At 52.5% G+C, this 17,099-nt stretch overlaps 1 protein-coding gene across 1 annotated transcript; it reads left to right on the forward strand.

The window, feature by feature from the left end:
- The first annotated feature begins 212 nt into the window (after positions 1-212).
- On the forward strand, positions 213-16,043 carry LOC103091774 (zinc finger protein ZIC 1). The gene is made up of 3 exons (XM_032971864.2): positions 213-2,860; positions 11,638-11,801; positions 14,082-16,043. Exons 1-3 carry the CDS (start codon positions 1,732-1,734, stop codon positions 14,400-14,402), a joined length of 1,614 nt encoding a protein of 537 aa, XP_032827755.2. The 5' UTR covers positions 213-1,731; the 3' UTR covers positions 14,403-16,043.
- The last annotated feature ends 1,056 nt before the right edge of the window (positions 16,044-17,099 follow it).

Here is a 17,099-nt window from a genome sequence, read left to right on the forward strand (position 1 = left end):
AAAAAAAACACAAAAAAGCTCCACAAACCCCAACGCCCACTTTCGCAGGCATCCAGCCCAAGCCCGCCTCACTCCCTCCTCACCCTGCCTCGCCTCTCCCTCCAACTCCCCCATCACCCGCTCGCTCCCTCCTCCTCCTCCTCCTCCCTCCTCTTTCTCTCCCACCACCACCAGCACACCCCCCCCCCCCCTTGCTCCACTCCTCCGCGTCCTCGTTTTTCTCTCTCTCTCTCTCCCCCTCTCTCTCGCCACGTTTTTTGGACGAAGTGCGCCAATGGGAGAGCGGGGAGCGAGTCACGTGTCGCGGCGGAAATCGCTTTGAAGTGGCATACATCAGCGGGAGGCGCCTATCTGTCGCGCGCATTTATCTGTTGGAAGCGTCAAAGGCGATCATCCCCGAGACGTCGAGCTAACCACGGCTCTGCATCTCCACCGCTCTCCTCTCTCACTACTCCTCCTTCTCCGCTCTCTCTTCTTCTTCTTCTTACTCTCTCCTCCTCCTCGTCGTGCAGTGTGCGCTCTCTCTCTCTCGTTCGCTCGCTCTTTCTCTCTCTCTCTCTGCACGAGGCTCCGCGCCCTCTCGCCGCTTCTCGCCACCGCATCATCGCAGAGACTTCTCGGCGTCTCTTCACCACTCCGCTCGTACTTAACGGGGCGAGCGCCGGACTCGGTTAACCCATCGACAAAAAAAAGGGGAGGGGGGGGGGGTGGGAATTATTAGATAGGCAGGACGAATATATTATTTTAAATTTTTGTTTACTTACTGTTATTTGGTTTGTTGCAACAACAAAAAAACTATTTTGCGAACGGAGGCTCCCTTTTTATTTCCGTTGTCCCGCTCTCTCCTCTCTCCTCCGCGCGCTCGTCGCGAATTCATAGCAGATCGTCGTTGTCGTTGTTGTTGTTGTTTACTATTCTCAAGTTATTCTATTTTTTTTTAGAATCGATCTTCATTTGTGGTTTTTTTGCGCGTTTCCGTACGAGAGAAGTTTTATTCGTATTTTTATTTAGATAGATAAAGAAGGTGGGTGGGTGGGGGGGGGGGGTGAAGCTTTAGAGATTGCGAGAACAACACCACAGCGGTGTAAAGTCGACGTAGTTTCGTTAATGAAGAAGCCGCCGCGAGAGGGAACTTACCGAAGCGCCGTCTTTAAAGTGACTGCGAGACGCCGCGGTCTCTCTCCATTCTCGCACCGCTCCGAAGGTAGCGGATAGCCTCAAAGCGAGAGCTCTCGTGTATCTCTCCCCCCCCCTCCCTCCACCCACCTCTCCCGTTCTCTCTCTCTCTCCACTCTCCTCTCCAGTCCGTTCGCATCGACGGAAGGTTCAAACAGAAGATATATATCGAGTGCGGGGCTCACGCCACGCAGCCAGCCAGCATCGGCAGCCAGAGAACGAAGCGCTACCATAAGATACATCCCCCCCTCCCCTTGTTGCCCCTTACGCACACTCTCACACCACACACACACACACGCGTTCTCTCGCCACACATCACACACACCCACAACGCAGCACACACACACACACTAACCCGGGCTGCTCTCTCGTCACACATCACACACACACACGGACAACGCAGCGCGCACGGCAGCGCACACACACACACGCGTTCTCTCGCCACACATCACACACACACACACACGGACAACGCAGCGCGCACGGCAGCGCACACACACTCACTCACTCGGGCTGCTCGCGAGCGGCGCCGATCGAGCGCCTCCACCGCACGCGATGCTTCTGGAGGCGGCGCCCCAGTACCCGTCCTTGGGTCTCGGCTTCGGGCCGGCGTCCGTGCGCCATTACGCGGCGGCGTCCGGCGAGTCGTGCGAGCGCGACTCGGCGGCGATGGACGGCTACGGCGACACCGCGGCGCTCAAGCTGGGCTCGGAGCTCGGCGCCGGGCAGCCGTCGGCGTTCGTGTCGCAAGCGTCGGCCGGCTACTCCGCGGCCATCGGCGCCCACGGACCCCACGCGCACCCGGCGCCCGTGGGCTCGTACGGGGCGGCTGCGGCGGCCGCCGCTGCGGGCTTCGGCGCCTCGGCCGCCAATCGCTCCGACTTTCTCTTTCGCAACTGCGGCTTCGGAGACGCGGCGGCGGCGGCGGCGGGCGGCCCCGCTCAGCACGGCGTCTTCGCCCCCACGGGCAGCTTCTCCGGGCAGCAGGCTCTGGACGCGGCGGCGGCCGCAGCGGGACACCTCCTCTTCCCGGGACTGCACGAGCAAGCGAGCGCGGCTCAGCATCCCCACCACCCGCACCACCACCCGCACCACCACCACCACCCGCACCACCACCCGCACCACCACGCGCACCACCACTCCTCCAACGCCCACTTGCTCGGCGGGCAACTGCGCCTGGGCCTCGCCAATGACTCCTACGGACGGGCCGATCGCTTCGGACAAGTGGCCGGCGGACGAGGAGACCCCTACGCGGCTGCGGCTGGGGCGCCGCTGCACGGCTACGTGAATATGGCCGCGCATCATCACCACCATCACCATCACCCGGCGGCCGGAGCGGGCGCCTTCTTCCGCTACCTGCGCCCTCAGCTCAAGCAGGAGCTCGTGTGCAAGTGGATAGAGCCGGAGCTGGTGAAGAAACAACCCTGCAACCGCGTGTTCAGCACCATGCACGAGCTGGTGACGCACCTGAGCGTGGAGCACGTGGGTGGGCCCGAGCAGGCCAACCACGTGTGCCACTGGGACGAGTGTCCCCGCGAGGGGAAGCCCTTCAAGGCCAAGTACAAGCTGGTGAACCACATCAGGGTGCACACGGGCGAGAAGCCCTTCCCGTGCCCCTTCCCCGCCTGCGGCAAGGTGTTCGCTCGCTCCGAGAACCTCAAGATACACAAGAGGACGCACACAGGTAAACGACACTCCGCTCGCGAGTGTATGTGTGTGTGTGTGTGTTTTTAGGTGTGAGTGTGTGCACACGTGTGGACACGTTCATGCGTACGTGTCCGTAAGCATGCGTTGCGTTTGAGTGCGAATGTTCTACGAGCCGTGTTTTGAGTGTTTACACGCGTGCACGCGCCTATGTGTGCGTGTTTTTTTTACGCGTGAGAACGCATGTGTTTGTGTGTGTGTCTTTACCAGTGTGTACGTACATTTACGTGCGCGTGTGTGTTTGTTTACAAGTGTGTGGGCGTGCGTGCAATGTATGTGTTTGCTCGCAGTTGCAACTAGTGTGTCTCTACATGTGCGTGATTGTTTACGGGATGTGCGTGTGTGCACTCGTCTCTGTTCGTGTGTACGTGCGCTCACGTCTGTGCATTTACGGGTGTGTGTGTACACGTGAGTGTGCGCGCACGTGCTCACGAGAAATGTGCAAAAGTACTTAGCGAGTACGAGCGGAATTGGCGTTGTGCGCACAGCTTTTAAGTCAATGTGTTAACATACACACATACAAACACGCACACATGCCCACACTACATACATACACACGTAAACAGGCACAAACAATCGTATGTACATACACACAAATATACGTACATACATGCACACAATCATACGTACGTACACACATACACAACAAAATTTAATGTAAACATACACATTCGTACTCATATACATAACATACACAAACACACAATTATACAAACCACACATGACACTCACAAATACATACATAGTGTTGTACATACATAGAAATTACGTTTTCACGTTTAAGCCAAACATTATTTTGTTGGCTTCAAATTATAAACAATTGTGATTTCAATTATAATTATTGAAATGCTATTCGCTGTTACGTTCGCCGTCCTGTTATCATCGTGCAGAAACCAAAACATTTTTTTGTACAATTATTTTAATTTCCTTATGCGCTGTGCTTGCAGCTCGTGCGCTGTCAAACTTTTGTTGTTGTTGTTTGTTGCTGTTTGTTGCTGTTTGTTTTTGGGGCGGGGGGGGTGGAGAAAGTCTCCGGCCGTGGTGGTGGTGGTGGCTGGGGTTGTTTTGCTGTGTTCTTGTTTACAAACAATCTGGAGACGCGCGTTTACGGCTCTATCAGTGGCGGCATCGTCTGCTGCTGCTGCTGCTGCTGGCCCGGCAATCTTTGCGACGTGAAGTTGTCGTCGATTTTTGCTCGCCCCATTGGTACAATCTCGCGTTTCACGATCCACCCACGGTCAGCAGGCACCACCGCGACACTCTCTACTGCTAGCCTATAGCCTGGACCCTCCCCCCTAGTTGTGTACACAGCGCGGATGTGTATCACACCCCCCGATTATAATGCAAATACGGACATCAAGCGTGTAACAGACTGTTGGGCCAAGTGCTGTTGGCGAACAGCACCTGTGTATATGTATGTGTCTCTCTCTCTCTGTGTGTGTATATTTATACACAGAGACACGAGTGTACACAACGTGGCGACGTGAGCACGCGTGGTCGAGTGTGAGCCGCCGCTGTCCTCAATGTGTCGCTTCGAGTTATTCGTCACCGCCGCAGATAAATCTCTTTTTTTGTAGTTGTTGTTGTTGTTGTTGATGAAGAAGAAAGAAAATCGCCTTCGCGCATTGCTTACAAACTAACTAACCGCGGGACGTAAATAAGCGAGTCGTCTGCGAGAACTTCCAACAATAACAACAACAAGAACGTGGGCCCGATCCGATGCGGTGCTGGGATTCCTTTTGCGCTCTTCAGGGCCATGTGCCACGGTTCGAGTTGGGGTCCCGGGTGACGGACACTCAGAGAGGCGTGCGAGGAGGGGAGTTTGTGTGTGTGTGTGTCGAGGAGGGGAGGGTGATGAGTTAGAGAAGAGATCTCGGCTGAGTTGCGTGCCTGTGTGTGCAGATGGATGTTGGATGCTTGTGGAGGAGGCGGGGATTCGAGTGGCTGGTATCTCGCGGCACGCTTCGTGAGCGTGCCGCGAGTTGCCGTTCTGGATGAATTTACGGCGTCAAAATGGAAAGCAGATGTGCGGCCGATAGGTTTTTTTGGGCGCATGGGTTTGGGTGGGAGAAAGGTAGAGAAGTGGAGGAAGTAGAGCGGTGGTGGTGGCATGTGAGAAGTCGTGGACAGCACACGCTGCGTCTTTTTTTTATCAGCACCGTCGAAGCCATAATGGCGACCCGCTCTAAGTCCAAGGCGTGCCTCGTGTCGACAACGAACCTTAACCGCGCACAAGTCGAGGGGGTCGAGACTTGTTATTGAGGGATGATTGGGGGGAGTCGGTGTGGAGGTGTCGGAGGTGGTGGGGGGGGGGGCAGAGCTGGGACCGGTGTTCAACTCAGGCTAGGCACGTAGCGAGTGAGCGCGGAGGCGAGACAATAACGGGGGGCGGGGGGGGGTGTGGAGGGCACGAGGCTGGCTCGATCGTGGTTCGCGATCCGCTAACCCCTGGCGCTAACGTAACACAGCGCAGGGCTGCGTCTCGAGACGTGCACTCGGAGCAGCCGTAATTGGGGGTAGCTGATGTCTTTATCTTTGGACTAACGAGGTGGCGAGGGGGTGGCAAGGGGGACGGGCGGTCTGGTCCGCTGTGGGTGCCAGGGCATCCGTGAGTGGACTCTATAAGCACGAGCCCCCCCCCCCCCCCTATTTGTGAATGACAATTGTTTTGTTGTGGAGGTCGGAGTGGTGGGGGGGGGGGCATTATTTAGCGAGAATGTAGTGATGAAATTGCAGCATGCTTTAATATATATATGTATATATTATCGAAGTGGTAACATTTATTTTGGGAATTATTTGTTTTCGTAATTAGAGGACCGTGTTGTATTTAAAGTTTATTTATATATTTTTTAAAATTGCAAATTGTACAAAATACAGATATATATTTTGCGTAATTGTGTATTTAGTTTGCACTGAAAGAAAAAAGAATTAGGCGTTATATTATTTATTGACACAATTAAATCGCTTGTATTTTTGTACCGTGAATTTCATGTATTTAGTATATAGCGGATATTTGAAGAATATTAACCCATGATAATTTCACAACTATTGCCAATGTAACATCGTATAATTTCTACAAATTAAAAACAAACGCAATATAAGGGCAATATACTAATTACGCATATGCACTGTGTACATACTACGACGACTACTCTGTACATGCAAGTACATGCGCAAATTAACCTAACACTTTGGTGTAATTGTAAACGGTACCTACGAAACGAGTAATTAAAACTGTTGTTATTTAATTTTAGTCCGTAACAAGGCATTCTCAAGGGCTGCGTTAGATATCGCGTTGGGCAAGACAGCCAACTTTGAAATCTGCAGTTTGACCGCTCGTGAGTAGCTGCTTTATCGCCCCGGTCGATGCTTGTGCTTTTGAATGTCAATATACTAATAATAATACCATGACGGACTGCCTTGTTTGACTTGTAACTTACAACATGTGTAATGATAATTGATTATCATAGTAATTATATGAATAATAATTATCCATTTGATAATTTATTGATAGCGCGCGTTGACACTAAGACCCCCCTTCCCCGTATAGCCTCAACAGACGTTTCGGGCAAGTGATGTAAGCGAATAGCAGCGATGAAGGCAGGGCGGGTGGCCAGAACCACGCCCGGCCGCCTTTGTCTCCCCTAGTGACGATGTTTACACGTCGCACGTTACACCATCGCAGCGCACAGATTGTTCGTCTTATTAATAATCATATTATCCTGTCCTCCGTAAGTGTGTGCATGATTTAAAAAAACACACACACATGGCAAGCGAGCTTTGCTTAAAGTTGGCGAGATGGGGGGCTGAAATGGCCGATAATTGAGATCCAATTAAGGGGGGCGTCGGTAATCGAAAGAGAAAACTCAATTAACGTGTTTCAACCGCAACAGTTTTAATGAGCGTAAATGTTTCATAGTTAAGAGACGTCACCGCGTCCAGATTCGTTGTATTATATAGCAGTAACAGTTTATGTCAAATTTATTATATTTATATACGGACAAAAGATCACCCGTATAGCCCTAACATACTTTTGGGGCAAGTGCTGTTAGCGAGGACCGGCCGCCTTTGTCTCCCCAGTGACGATGTTTACACACAGCACCAGGTACTCATTTGAGGCTAAGTCGACCTAGGGGAGGCACAGGACCGGTTTAGATATCCGTCACCGGTGTTGGCCGTGAGCTGGAATCGAACTGGGGTCGTACCGCTAACCGCTACACTATCGTTCCACACATATACATACAGTACACACACACATATACACATGGGGGTTTGTTTAACCATATTTCACCACGCTGGTCAACGAGCCAGAGTCGACCTGTACAGAAAATCGTCACGGGTATTGGTGACCGTGAGCGAGAATCCTCCATATAGCCCGTAACAGACTGTAGGGGCAAGTGCTGTTAGCGAGCACCTACGAAGGCCGGCACGGCACACGAGGGGGTGGGTAGCCAGCACCAAGCCCGGCCGCCTTTGTCTCCCCAGTGACGATTGTTTATACACCGAACCAGGTACTCATTTGAGGCTGAATCGACCTAGAGGAGGCCCAGAACCGATTCAGATAATCGCTGGTTTGGTGGCCGTGAGCGGGACTCGAACTCGGTTTGGCTGGTTCGTAGCGCAGCGTAGCGCTCGACCACTGCACAAACTCCCTCCAGGCTCGCACACGCATGTGCTCTGATGTACGCATGTGCGCCGATTCGCCAGCTACACGTACACAAACACACGCATTCTCAGAGACTCGCACGGATGCACGCACCCACACACTCACCACACACGCGCACTCATATACACACACACACAGCCGTGTAGAAGATACCGTGCACACACGCACATTCACAAACCTGTACACGCGCACAAAGACACAGATACACATACAATCGTTGCAATCACACTCGCGCGCACACTGAGTCACATTTAAAAAAAAACAATGCGTACTGGCCGATACACACACAAACGCACACAACATGCACACGCCCCAACTCATACATCATTGCGTACATACATGCACGCACACGTGGGCACACACAGACACACGTGGGCACACACAGACCACACATACATGCGCAAAGACAAAAAGACACCCACGCATCGCCTTTGAACGGACTGTTGGGGCAAGTGCTCTATGCGAGCATCGACAATTGAGACACGCCAATACACCCACGTTTAACCTGAGCCGACTGCTGGGACATCAATACACAAAGACAACGTACGCAGTGCGTAAACAACAACAAACAACGCCCGCACGTTCGCCACTAAGTGGCGGTGACGTCACCACGGCGCTCGTGACGGGATGGGGGGGGGCGCGATGGCTAGGAGATGTTAACTACCTCGCCTGATGTACAGGAGGTCGTGGGTTCCATCCCGACCCTGACGATGCCTGCTGCTGTATATTTGGGGTTTGCGCGTCTCTCTCAACACAATCACGGTGGCTAGGAGATGTTAACTACCTCGCCTGGTGTACAGGAGGTCGTGGGCTCCATCCCGACCCTGACGATGCCTGCTGCTGTATATTTGGGGTTTGCGCGTCTCTCTCAACACAATCACGGTGGCTAGGAGATGTTAACTACCTCGCCTGGTGTACAGGAGGTCGTGGGTTCCATCCCGACCCTGTCGATGCCTGCTGTATATTTGGGGTTTGCGCGTCTCTCTCAACACAATCACGGTGGCTAGGAGTTGTTAACTACCTCGCCTGGTGTACAGGAGGTCGTGGGTTCCATCCCGACCCTGTCGATGCCTGCTGCTGTATATTTGGGGTTTGCGTGTCTCTCTCAACACAATCACGGTGGCTAGGAGATGTTAACTACCTCGCCTGGTGTACAGGAGGTCGTGGGTTCCATCCCGACCCTGACGATGCCTGCTGCTGTATATTGGGGGTTTGCGCGTCTCTCTCAACACAATCACGGTGGCTAGGAGATGTTAACTACCTCGCCTGGTGTACAGGAGGTCGTGGGTTCCATCCCGACCCTGTCGATGCCTGCTGCTGTATATTTGGGGTTTGCGTGTCTCTCTCAACACAATCACGGTGGCTAGGAGATGTTAACTACCTCGCCTGGTATACAGGAGGTCGTGGGTTCTATCCCGACCCTGACTATGCCTGCTGCTGTATATTTGGACTTTGCGTGTCTCCCGCAGTGGTGGCGTGAAATGTTCTCCGGGTCCTCCGGGTTTAACCTCCGTATATGAAATCAAACATCACGCGTTCAGAGATTTTGGCTGCTATATACATTGCGTTTTCCACGTGATAAGCCACTTCGTTGAGCTATCATTTGTGGCCAGGTGGTTTCTAAACAAAAGCAATACATTTTTATTTAAAGCTTTCGTGACTGCAGTGATTCATATTTTATTTTTTTATTGTTTCCCTTCAACGTGACTTTACCGAAAGAACCAATAATATAAAAAAAGCCATACAGCTCAGTGGGGCATTACCTGATAAAATATTTAAGACAAATATATAGTTTAGCTTGAGGTTCGGTTTGAGGACGTCACGGTAAGCGTCGAAGGCTCGCTGATGTCAAGAGGTCACGGGGACAGACCCCAGGTGCCATGGATGAAGACGCATTATTGACCCTTCCCGTAGGAGAGAGAGAGATAGAACCCCAAGTAGGACTAAGTACTGACAGGTTGTGAACTCTCCACTCAAACCGCTTCTGTCGACTCTTGCCCGGCCTACCCGGAGCGCGCACAGAATACCGCTCATCGACACAGCAATGCGTACTGGGTTTGCTGATGAGTGGCAATAGCCGCGCAGTGGACCGCCGATTGTGGTTTGGTTCATCACGATTGATGGGGGGGGGGGGAGGAGGCTTTTATCTTGGGTCGGAAAGGCGACGTAATTTATGTTTTTATGTTTATCAACTAGTGTGTGTGTGCGCGCGTCGAATCAGCCCCAATTGAGTGCGCGTGTGCATTAAACATCGCCATTAGGGAGACAAAGGCGGCCGGGCGTAGTGCTGATATAAACCCACCCACTCGTGTGCCACAGTGCCAGCCCTCATAGGTGCTCGCTAATAACAGCTTTTGCCCCTATAGCCTGTTAAGGCTACACGTAGGGAGATTTGTCTTTGTGCGTGATTGGTTTCGCGATCTGTCAATCATACTATTTGTGTCTATTTATTTAGATTGAAATACAAGTTTCTGAACGTTATTTTAGCGAACTTTGAAGAATTAAAAAAATAGATCTAACTTAATCAACATCCCCTACACGTTTCTTAAATCTAAAAATATAATCGGTGCTTGAACAATTGTGTGTCTGTGTATATGTGTGCGTGCGTGTGAAGGGCGTGGTGCTGGCCACCCACCCCCTCGTGTGCCGTGCCGGCCTTCATAGGCGCTCGCTAACAGCACTTGCCCCCAACAGTACGTTAAGGCTATACGGGGGTCTTTTTTCTTTGTTGTAGAAGTGCTTGCTCACAGCACTTGCAGCAACAGTTTTAAAGTCTATACGGAGTAATGTTTGTATTTTGTATGTACGTGTACATGTGCGCATGCATGTATGCGCGTGTTTAAATAAGAGACGCTGTTGATTTGCGTATGCACGTCGTACGCACCTATGTTAGCGGATTTATTGTTATTGTATGTGAGTAATACTCATGTATGTACGTCTTTGTACGTGTCTATCGTGTACAGTACAGTAATTTACGTGTGCTCATCGGTATATGTGTACGAGTGTATATATGTGTGTGTAACGAGGAGAGTGGGGTAGTTGTTAGTGATGAGCGAAACTATGCCACGGACTCAGAAAACCTGAGTTCGATTCCCGCTCACAGTCAACATCAGTGGCGAATACCTGAACCACATTGATACGAGAGGCCGCAAAAAAAAACTGGCGCTCGATCGACTAGAACCGGTGCTGGGCCTCCCCCCTATGTCGACTCAGCCTGAAATGGGTATAGCTGACGCATTGCCGGCTGCACGTTCACCATCGTGCGCCGTGCCGATCTTCACAAGCGCGCTCGCGAACAGCACTTGCCGCTATGGTCTCGTGAAGCTGTGAAGGGCCGAACTTTGTCGCCTTGTGCAGATTTGCGCGAGCGGCAGTGTCGTGGTGAGTTTTTGAGAATTTGGGGCGCACCGATGCAACAGATTTCGGTCGTCCCGAGTTCGAGATCCCGCTCACGGCCAACGCCAGCAAACCGAGCTCGCTCAGAGCACTTGCCCGTCCGTAAATTGTTTTATTGTCCTGTATATGAATGTGTGCGTGTCTATGCATGTGTATACTGTGTATATATGTATATTTGCATGTGCGTGGCAAGCTGTGGTGTAGTGATTACCGCCTTATGCCACGAGCCTCGGCTATCCGAGTTCGATTCCCGCTCACGGCCAACACCAGCTGGCGATTATCCGAACCGATGCTGGGCCTCCCTTAGGTCGACTCAGCCTTAAATTAGTACCCGGTCCGACGTGTAAACATCGCCGCGAGGGATAAAAAGACGGCCGGGCGTGCTGCCGGCCACCCCACCCCCTCGTGTGCCGTTCCGGCATTCACAGGCGCTCGCTAACAGCACTTGCCCCAACAGTCTGAAGGCTATCCGACTGGAGTCTTTGTACGCGCATGTGTGTGTTTTGTGTTTGCGTGCGTGTGTAGTCTTTGTGTCTTTGCGGGTCTTCAATGGTTGCTGCTACTCCCAGCACTTGCCCCCCACCCCCGAAGGCCTGTTTAAGGCTACACGGGAGAGCCTTCATCTGGTTCGTAACTCGAGTATTGCACCGCAACCCCCTCCGCTGACGCCCTTCCCCCCCCCCCCACCGACGCAGGCGAGAAGCCGTTCAAGTGCGAGTTCGAGGGCTGCGACCGCCGCTTCGCCAACAGCAGCGACCGCAAGAAGCACATGCACGTGCACACGTCGGACAAGCCCTACTTCTGCAAAGTGTGCGACAAGTCGTACACGCACCCCAGCTCGCTGCGCAAGCACCTCAAGGTTATTTTACGCACGCGCGCTCTCGCTCGCGCACGTGCACACGTGTGTGTGTACACGTGTACGCAAGCACACAAACGTGTACACACGCACACGTGTGTACACACATACACACGTGTATGCACTCACACACACACACGTGTGTACACACATACACACGTGTATACACTCACACACACACGTGTGAACACACACATGTATGCAACGCGCACACGTGTGTGTGCATATGCACGTGTGTACACACACACATACACACGTGTACGCACGCACACACGTGTATGCACACGCACACGTACACACACGTGTCTGTACGCACACGCAACTGAACCGGCCCTGAGGTCCACTCAGCCTTCAACGAGTGCCTGACGCGGCGTGCAAGCACAAAGATAAAGATCTCCCGTATAGCCTTTAACAAACCTTGGGCAAGTGCTGTCAGCGAGCACCTATGAAGGCCGGCACGGTACACGAGTGGGTGGGTGGCCAGCACCACGCCCAGTCGCCTTTATCTCCCTAGATACTATTTTAAGACTGAGTCGACCTAGGGGAGGCCCAGGACCGGTTCAGATAATCGCCACACGGATACATAACACGCGTACAGATGCACGAACACCCACGCCACGTGTATAGTGTAGTGTAAACGCAGACGTCTGTACACACACACACACAAACCCACGCGTGTACACAAAGACCCCCAGCTCCCTGCGCTATTCAGGTATCCACACGCGTGTACACAAAGACAAATATCCCCCGTGTAGCCTACATTGGCTTTCCGGTCGAGTAATGCCGCGGTACACGAACACACAACCACGCGGATACACATGTTGTTGACACACACACGTGTACACATACATGTGTACACATGCACACACACGTGTGCATACAAAGACACAACTGGACCGATTCTGGGGCTCTTTGAGGTCGACTCAGGCCTTCGACGAGCACCTGGTGTGGTGTGTAAAACATGTACGCGTGCGTGGGTGTGCACGCACGTGTACACACACACGTGTGTGTACACACACGCACGAGAGCGAGGGGGCAGGCGAGGAAGCGAGGGAGGAGTGGGGGAGGTCTGAGACGCGGGGAACAGTCGGTGAGGTTGGGGAAGATGGAGGGGACGGGTGATTGGGATGGGAGTGAAGGGGAGTGGTGGTGGGGGTTGAGGGGTGGTGGGGGGGGTGGGGGGGTACCTCCCCCCCTCCTGCCCCCTCCTCACCCCCCGACACCCTAAAAGTTGCTGCTGTTGCTGATCGCGCAGCTTAGCAGCGTGGCCATTTTGCAATGGAAAGGATTCGCGTGTCGCCGCCGAGTATTCCACTGCGGTGCAGCACGCACGCACGCGCGCGCACGCACGCGCTCGCACGTACAAAGATCCCCCGTGTAGCCTGCGTAGACAAGGGCGCGCTAGTTCGCGAGCGCCTATTGATGAGACCGTCACGGAGCCTACACGAGGTTCGTGGGTGGGTGCGGCCGCTTTCAAACATTACACACACACACACAAAAACCCATCAGCCCTTGTGCTCGCCAATGCCGATGTCTACGCTCGTTTTTTGTTTAGGGCGGAGTCGACCTAGGGGAGGGAGGCCGAGGCACCGTTTCTGATATCCACGCGCCACTAACGTTGGGCCGTTGGCCCTGAACGGAAATCAGGTCGGGCGCGGGTTTCCAAGTCGCTTTGCCTTAGCCACTGCGCCCACCGATCCACGTATACACATATATGTAGGTGCACAGACAAAGGTCCCCCGTATAGTCCCGGACGGGATTTTGGGTGCAAGTGTTGTTTGCGAGAACCTATGAAGGCCGACACGACGGAGGTTGGGGGGTGGCCAGCAAACAACACTCGGCCGCCTTTGTCTCCCCTGTACTGATGTTCACACACCCACACCAGGTACTCAGCCTTAAATGAATACGAATTTATATTATGTATATGGTAAAGTACTCACAATTGTGTGTGTGTGGGGGGGTGATGGGGGAGCGGTAGTGTGGTTTGCGCGCTGCGCTACGAACCCGGCGACCCAAGTTCGAATCCAGCTCACGGCCACCGACAACCATTGACGATTATTTGAACCAGCCCTGGGCCTCCCCTAGGTCGACTCAGCCGTCAAATGAGTGCCTCGTGGTGTGTATAACCACATATAGGGGACGTTTCGGGCAACGGCCCCTCTTCAAGACTAGAGCCTTGAGACTCAAATGACAATTATCAGTATTTACCAAACCGTTAAGCGCCAATGGTGATAACAAGCATTAAAAAAAAACAACGAATATGGTCTCCCTGTTTCTTTCCAGGTTCACGAATCAACCCCGCAGGGCTCGCAACCTTCCCCAGCCACCAGCTCGGGCTACGAGTCATCCACGCCGCCGTCCCTCGTGTCCCCCGCGGGCGGCGAGGGGGCCGCCGCCGCCGCCGCCGCCGCCGCAAGCGCCGGCGTGCAGCAGCAACCTCCCGGGGGAGTCGTGGGGGGAGGAGCAGGAGGAGGAGGAGGGGGGGGTCCGCTCCCCTCGCACCAGTCGACTCAGCCCACCCAGGTCCCTGGCACCCACACGGGGGCACCCCCTTGTCCCGCCACCCCCTTCTTTTCGGCCAACTTTAGCGAGTGGTACGTCTGATGCCGCTGCCGAACGTGGGGGGTTGAGAGAGAGAGAGGAGAGACGCGGAGGCTCCCCGGCCACGCGGCATCGCTCGCCGTGGGGTTTGCCCCGAGACACCGCCGCGCTGTTCCCCCGTTCTGCTTCGCTCGGGCTTTCTTTCTCTCCTACATAACCATCACCCCCCCCCCATCACGCTCCCCCGCCATCCCCCCCCCCATACTCCGTTCTCCTTCCCTACCCCCGATATTTGCTTTAACAAGGGCTCTGGGAATTGGACTGGGAACGCGCACGTAATGATCATTTGCAAACATGCCCGGCGCTCTGCAATTACCGCTACTAAGGCTGCCTCCTGCCTGATTACGTTTGCAATGAGTCCTTCGCCGCAGTTGTTGCGATTACTATTATGATTTTTCATTTTACGAGCCAAGTGAGAGAGAGAGATATTGGGGAGAGAGAAAGAGAGACACGGTAGGAGGAGGAGGAGGAGAAAGGGGGAAGCTAACCACGCCGCCGGGCAGTGATGCGGTGCGCGATGGGGTTGTGGGCAAGGATGGTGGCACATTGGCGGTGATTAAACGAGGAAATTCAACTCTGCCACCCCATACCCCCCCACCTCTCTCCAATCTCATCCGCTCAACTTCATGAGCCCCCCACCCCTCCCTGCCCCCCGAATTCTCACCACCACCCCCACCACCTTTTTCCCTTCACACGGAACACTGGAACTTATTAATTTAATCGACTGGAGTATTTATTTTTTCGAGTGTACATAACTGTGCTGTATATTGTCCGCGATGGGCATAACGCCCTATATACTATTGCAGTGACACAATTTGTTTGTTGTACTAAGGAGTTTTCTTTTTATTTGGGCCGGGGGTGGGGGCGGGGCGGAGATGGTTTAATTTGACGTTTAGAGGGTGCAGAGTTTGATTTCAAACGTCGTTAATGTCGCTGTTGTGTGTTGCTGTTGATTGTTGATGTTGCTGTTGATGTTCACGTTGCTATAATAATTATTAATATTATTTTTACGTGCGGATGTGAATATTTGATGTGCTTTTTTGGGGAGGGGGGCGGTGGGGTGGGTGGGTGGGGGGCGGATGGGTATACTTTTCCCCCAGGAATGGATCTTGACATTTTATTGTACCTTGTTTTGTAAAAGATAACTATATAACTGTAATGTTAAAGGAAACAAAAAAAAACACAACACAAACAAATTTACATCGTGCCAAAGTCATTCTCAGTACCACATGTCAGAGTATATTGTAATGTATATATTTAGATGTTGGAAAAAAAAATATCTCCTTTCATTGTCTGGTAACATTTTTATATATATAGGCATAGTGATTGTCATGGAATAGCGGACATTATCGTAGGCGTCATTGTTCGTGAATAACTTTTAAATGTGAAGAAAAAAATACATTACACGGTTATCCTATTTATTGGAATGTAACTTATTAGCTGGTATTAGTCAACACAATAGGTCAGTCAATATTTATATGTTTTTAAGGGCGGTGTGTGTGTGCGGGGGGGGGTCGGCGTTTGGTGGGGGACTTGGGTTGTAAGAGAGCAACGTGTGCAGTATTACTTGTCTTCATCACAACAAGAGGTGCATTGTAATTGGTAGTCTTTAGTCTACATGTCAATAAACATCGTACGATAAAACGCACCGTCCTGGAAGCTGGTTTTGTAGTTTGCATTCGCTTTGCTCATTGTTTCCCGTGTACGATCACGCTTCCCTCCCCCTCCCTGCTATATAAACACAACGCTGACGGTCGCAAACAAACAAACAACAACAACAACAACATTTATAATACTTGTGTTGGCAGTGTGTGTCCTCCCCTCCTCCTCCTCCTCTCCAAACCTGGGGGAACACGTGAGCGCGCACCGACCGAATTTTCAATCCCAGGGCCTCGGCCGTTCACGCGAGACAGAGAGAGAGAGAGGAGGAGGGCTGGAAAAATGAATCAACAAACGACCGCCACCTCGCGCGCACGGAAACACGTGTTTACAATTACGTTAACTATGTACCGCTCGTATCGCCGCTTAATTCGGAAGCATTTACAAGAGGCAGCACATTAATTACCGCTGTAATGTATTGAGGGGGGGGAGGGAAACGGAATGGGTTGCGTTGAGTTGGCTTGAGAAGCGAAGTGGGGTGGGGGGGAGGTCTAGCTATGATTAATCGCCCTGCTAAGTACATTGTACCTCCAAGCAATTCCATATTGCAGTCGCCTAAATTGCCTGCCGTCTTTAGCCGGTCAATTACCTTGTGGCATTAATTCTTTACGAAAATTTATTCGTCGTCTTTATTTCGTGTTATTATAAACGCGAGTGTTGCGTGCGAATGGTCTCGGCCTAAAACATCGACCGAGTCGTATCAATTCCGTCGCAGCGACACCGCAGCCGTGCGTTGCATGGAGTGAGGGGGGGGGGCGGGATTGGAAGTTGGGGGGGGGGGGAGATTGTGGGTTGAGAATCCATCTGGGATTTGGTTAGCGTTGACATCGGCATTACCCTATTCACCCGTAATTTTTAATTCACTTGTCCCGCACTCAAAACCTTAAGGGCCCTATGCATCACCCGTGACATGATCGCGTTATTTCGCCAACCCCCCCCCCGCCGCCACCTTTGTCTTTACGAGATTTGTTGGTGTTGAGTTGTGGGGAGTGTCGGGCTGTAATGGGTTACCTATACACCATATATATTGTACTCTACAAT

This window comes from Petromyzon marinus, chromosome 47 (assembly GCF_048934315.1).
Source record: "Petromyzon marinus isolate PM22_M1 ecotype Great Lakes invasive population chromosome 47, UKy_Petmar_22M1.pri1.0, whole genome shotgun sequence".
In the NCBI taxonomy this organism is placed as follows: domain Eukaryota; kingdom Metazoa; phylum Chordata; class Hyperoartia; order Petromyzontiformes; family Petromyzontidae; genus Petromyzon; species Petromyzon marinus.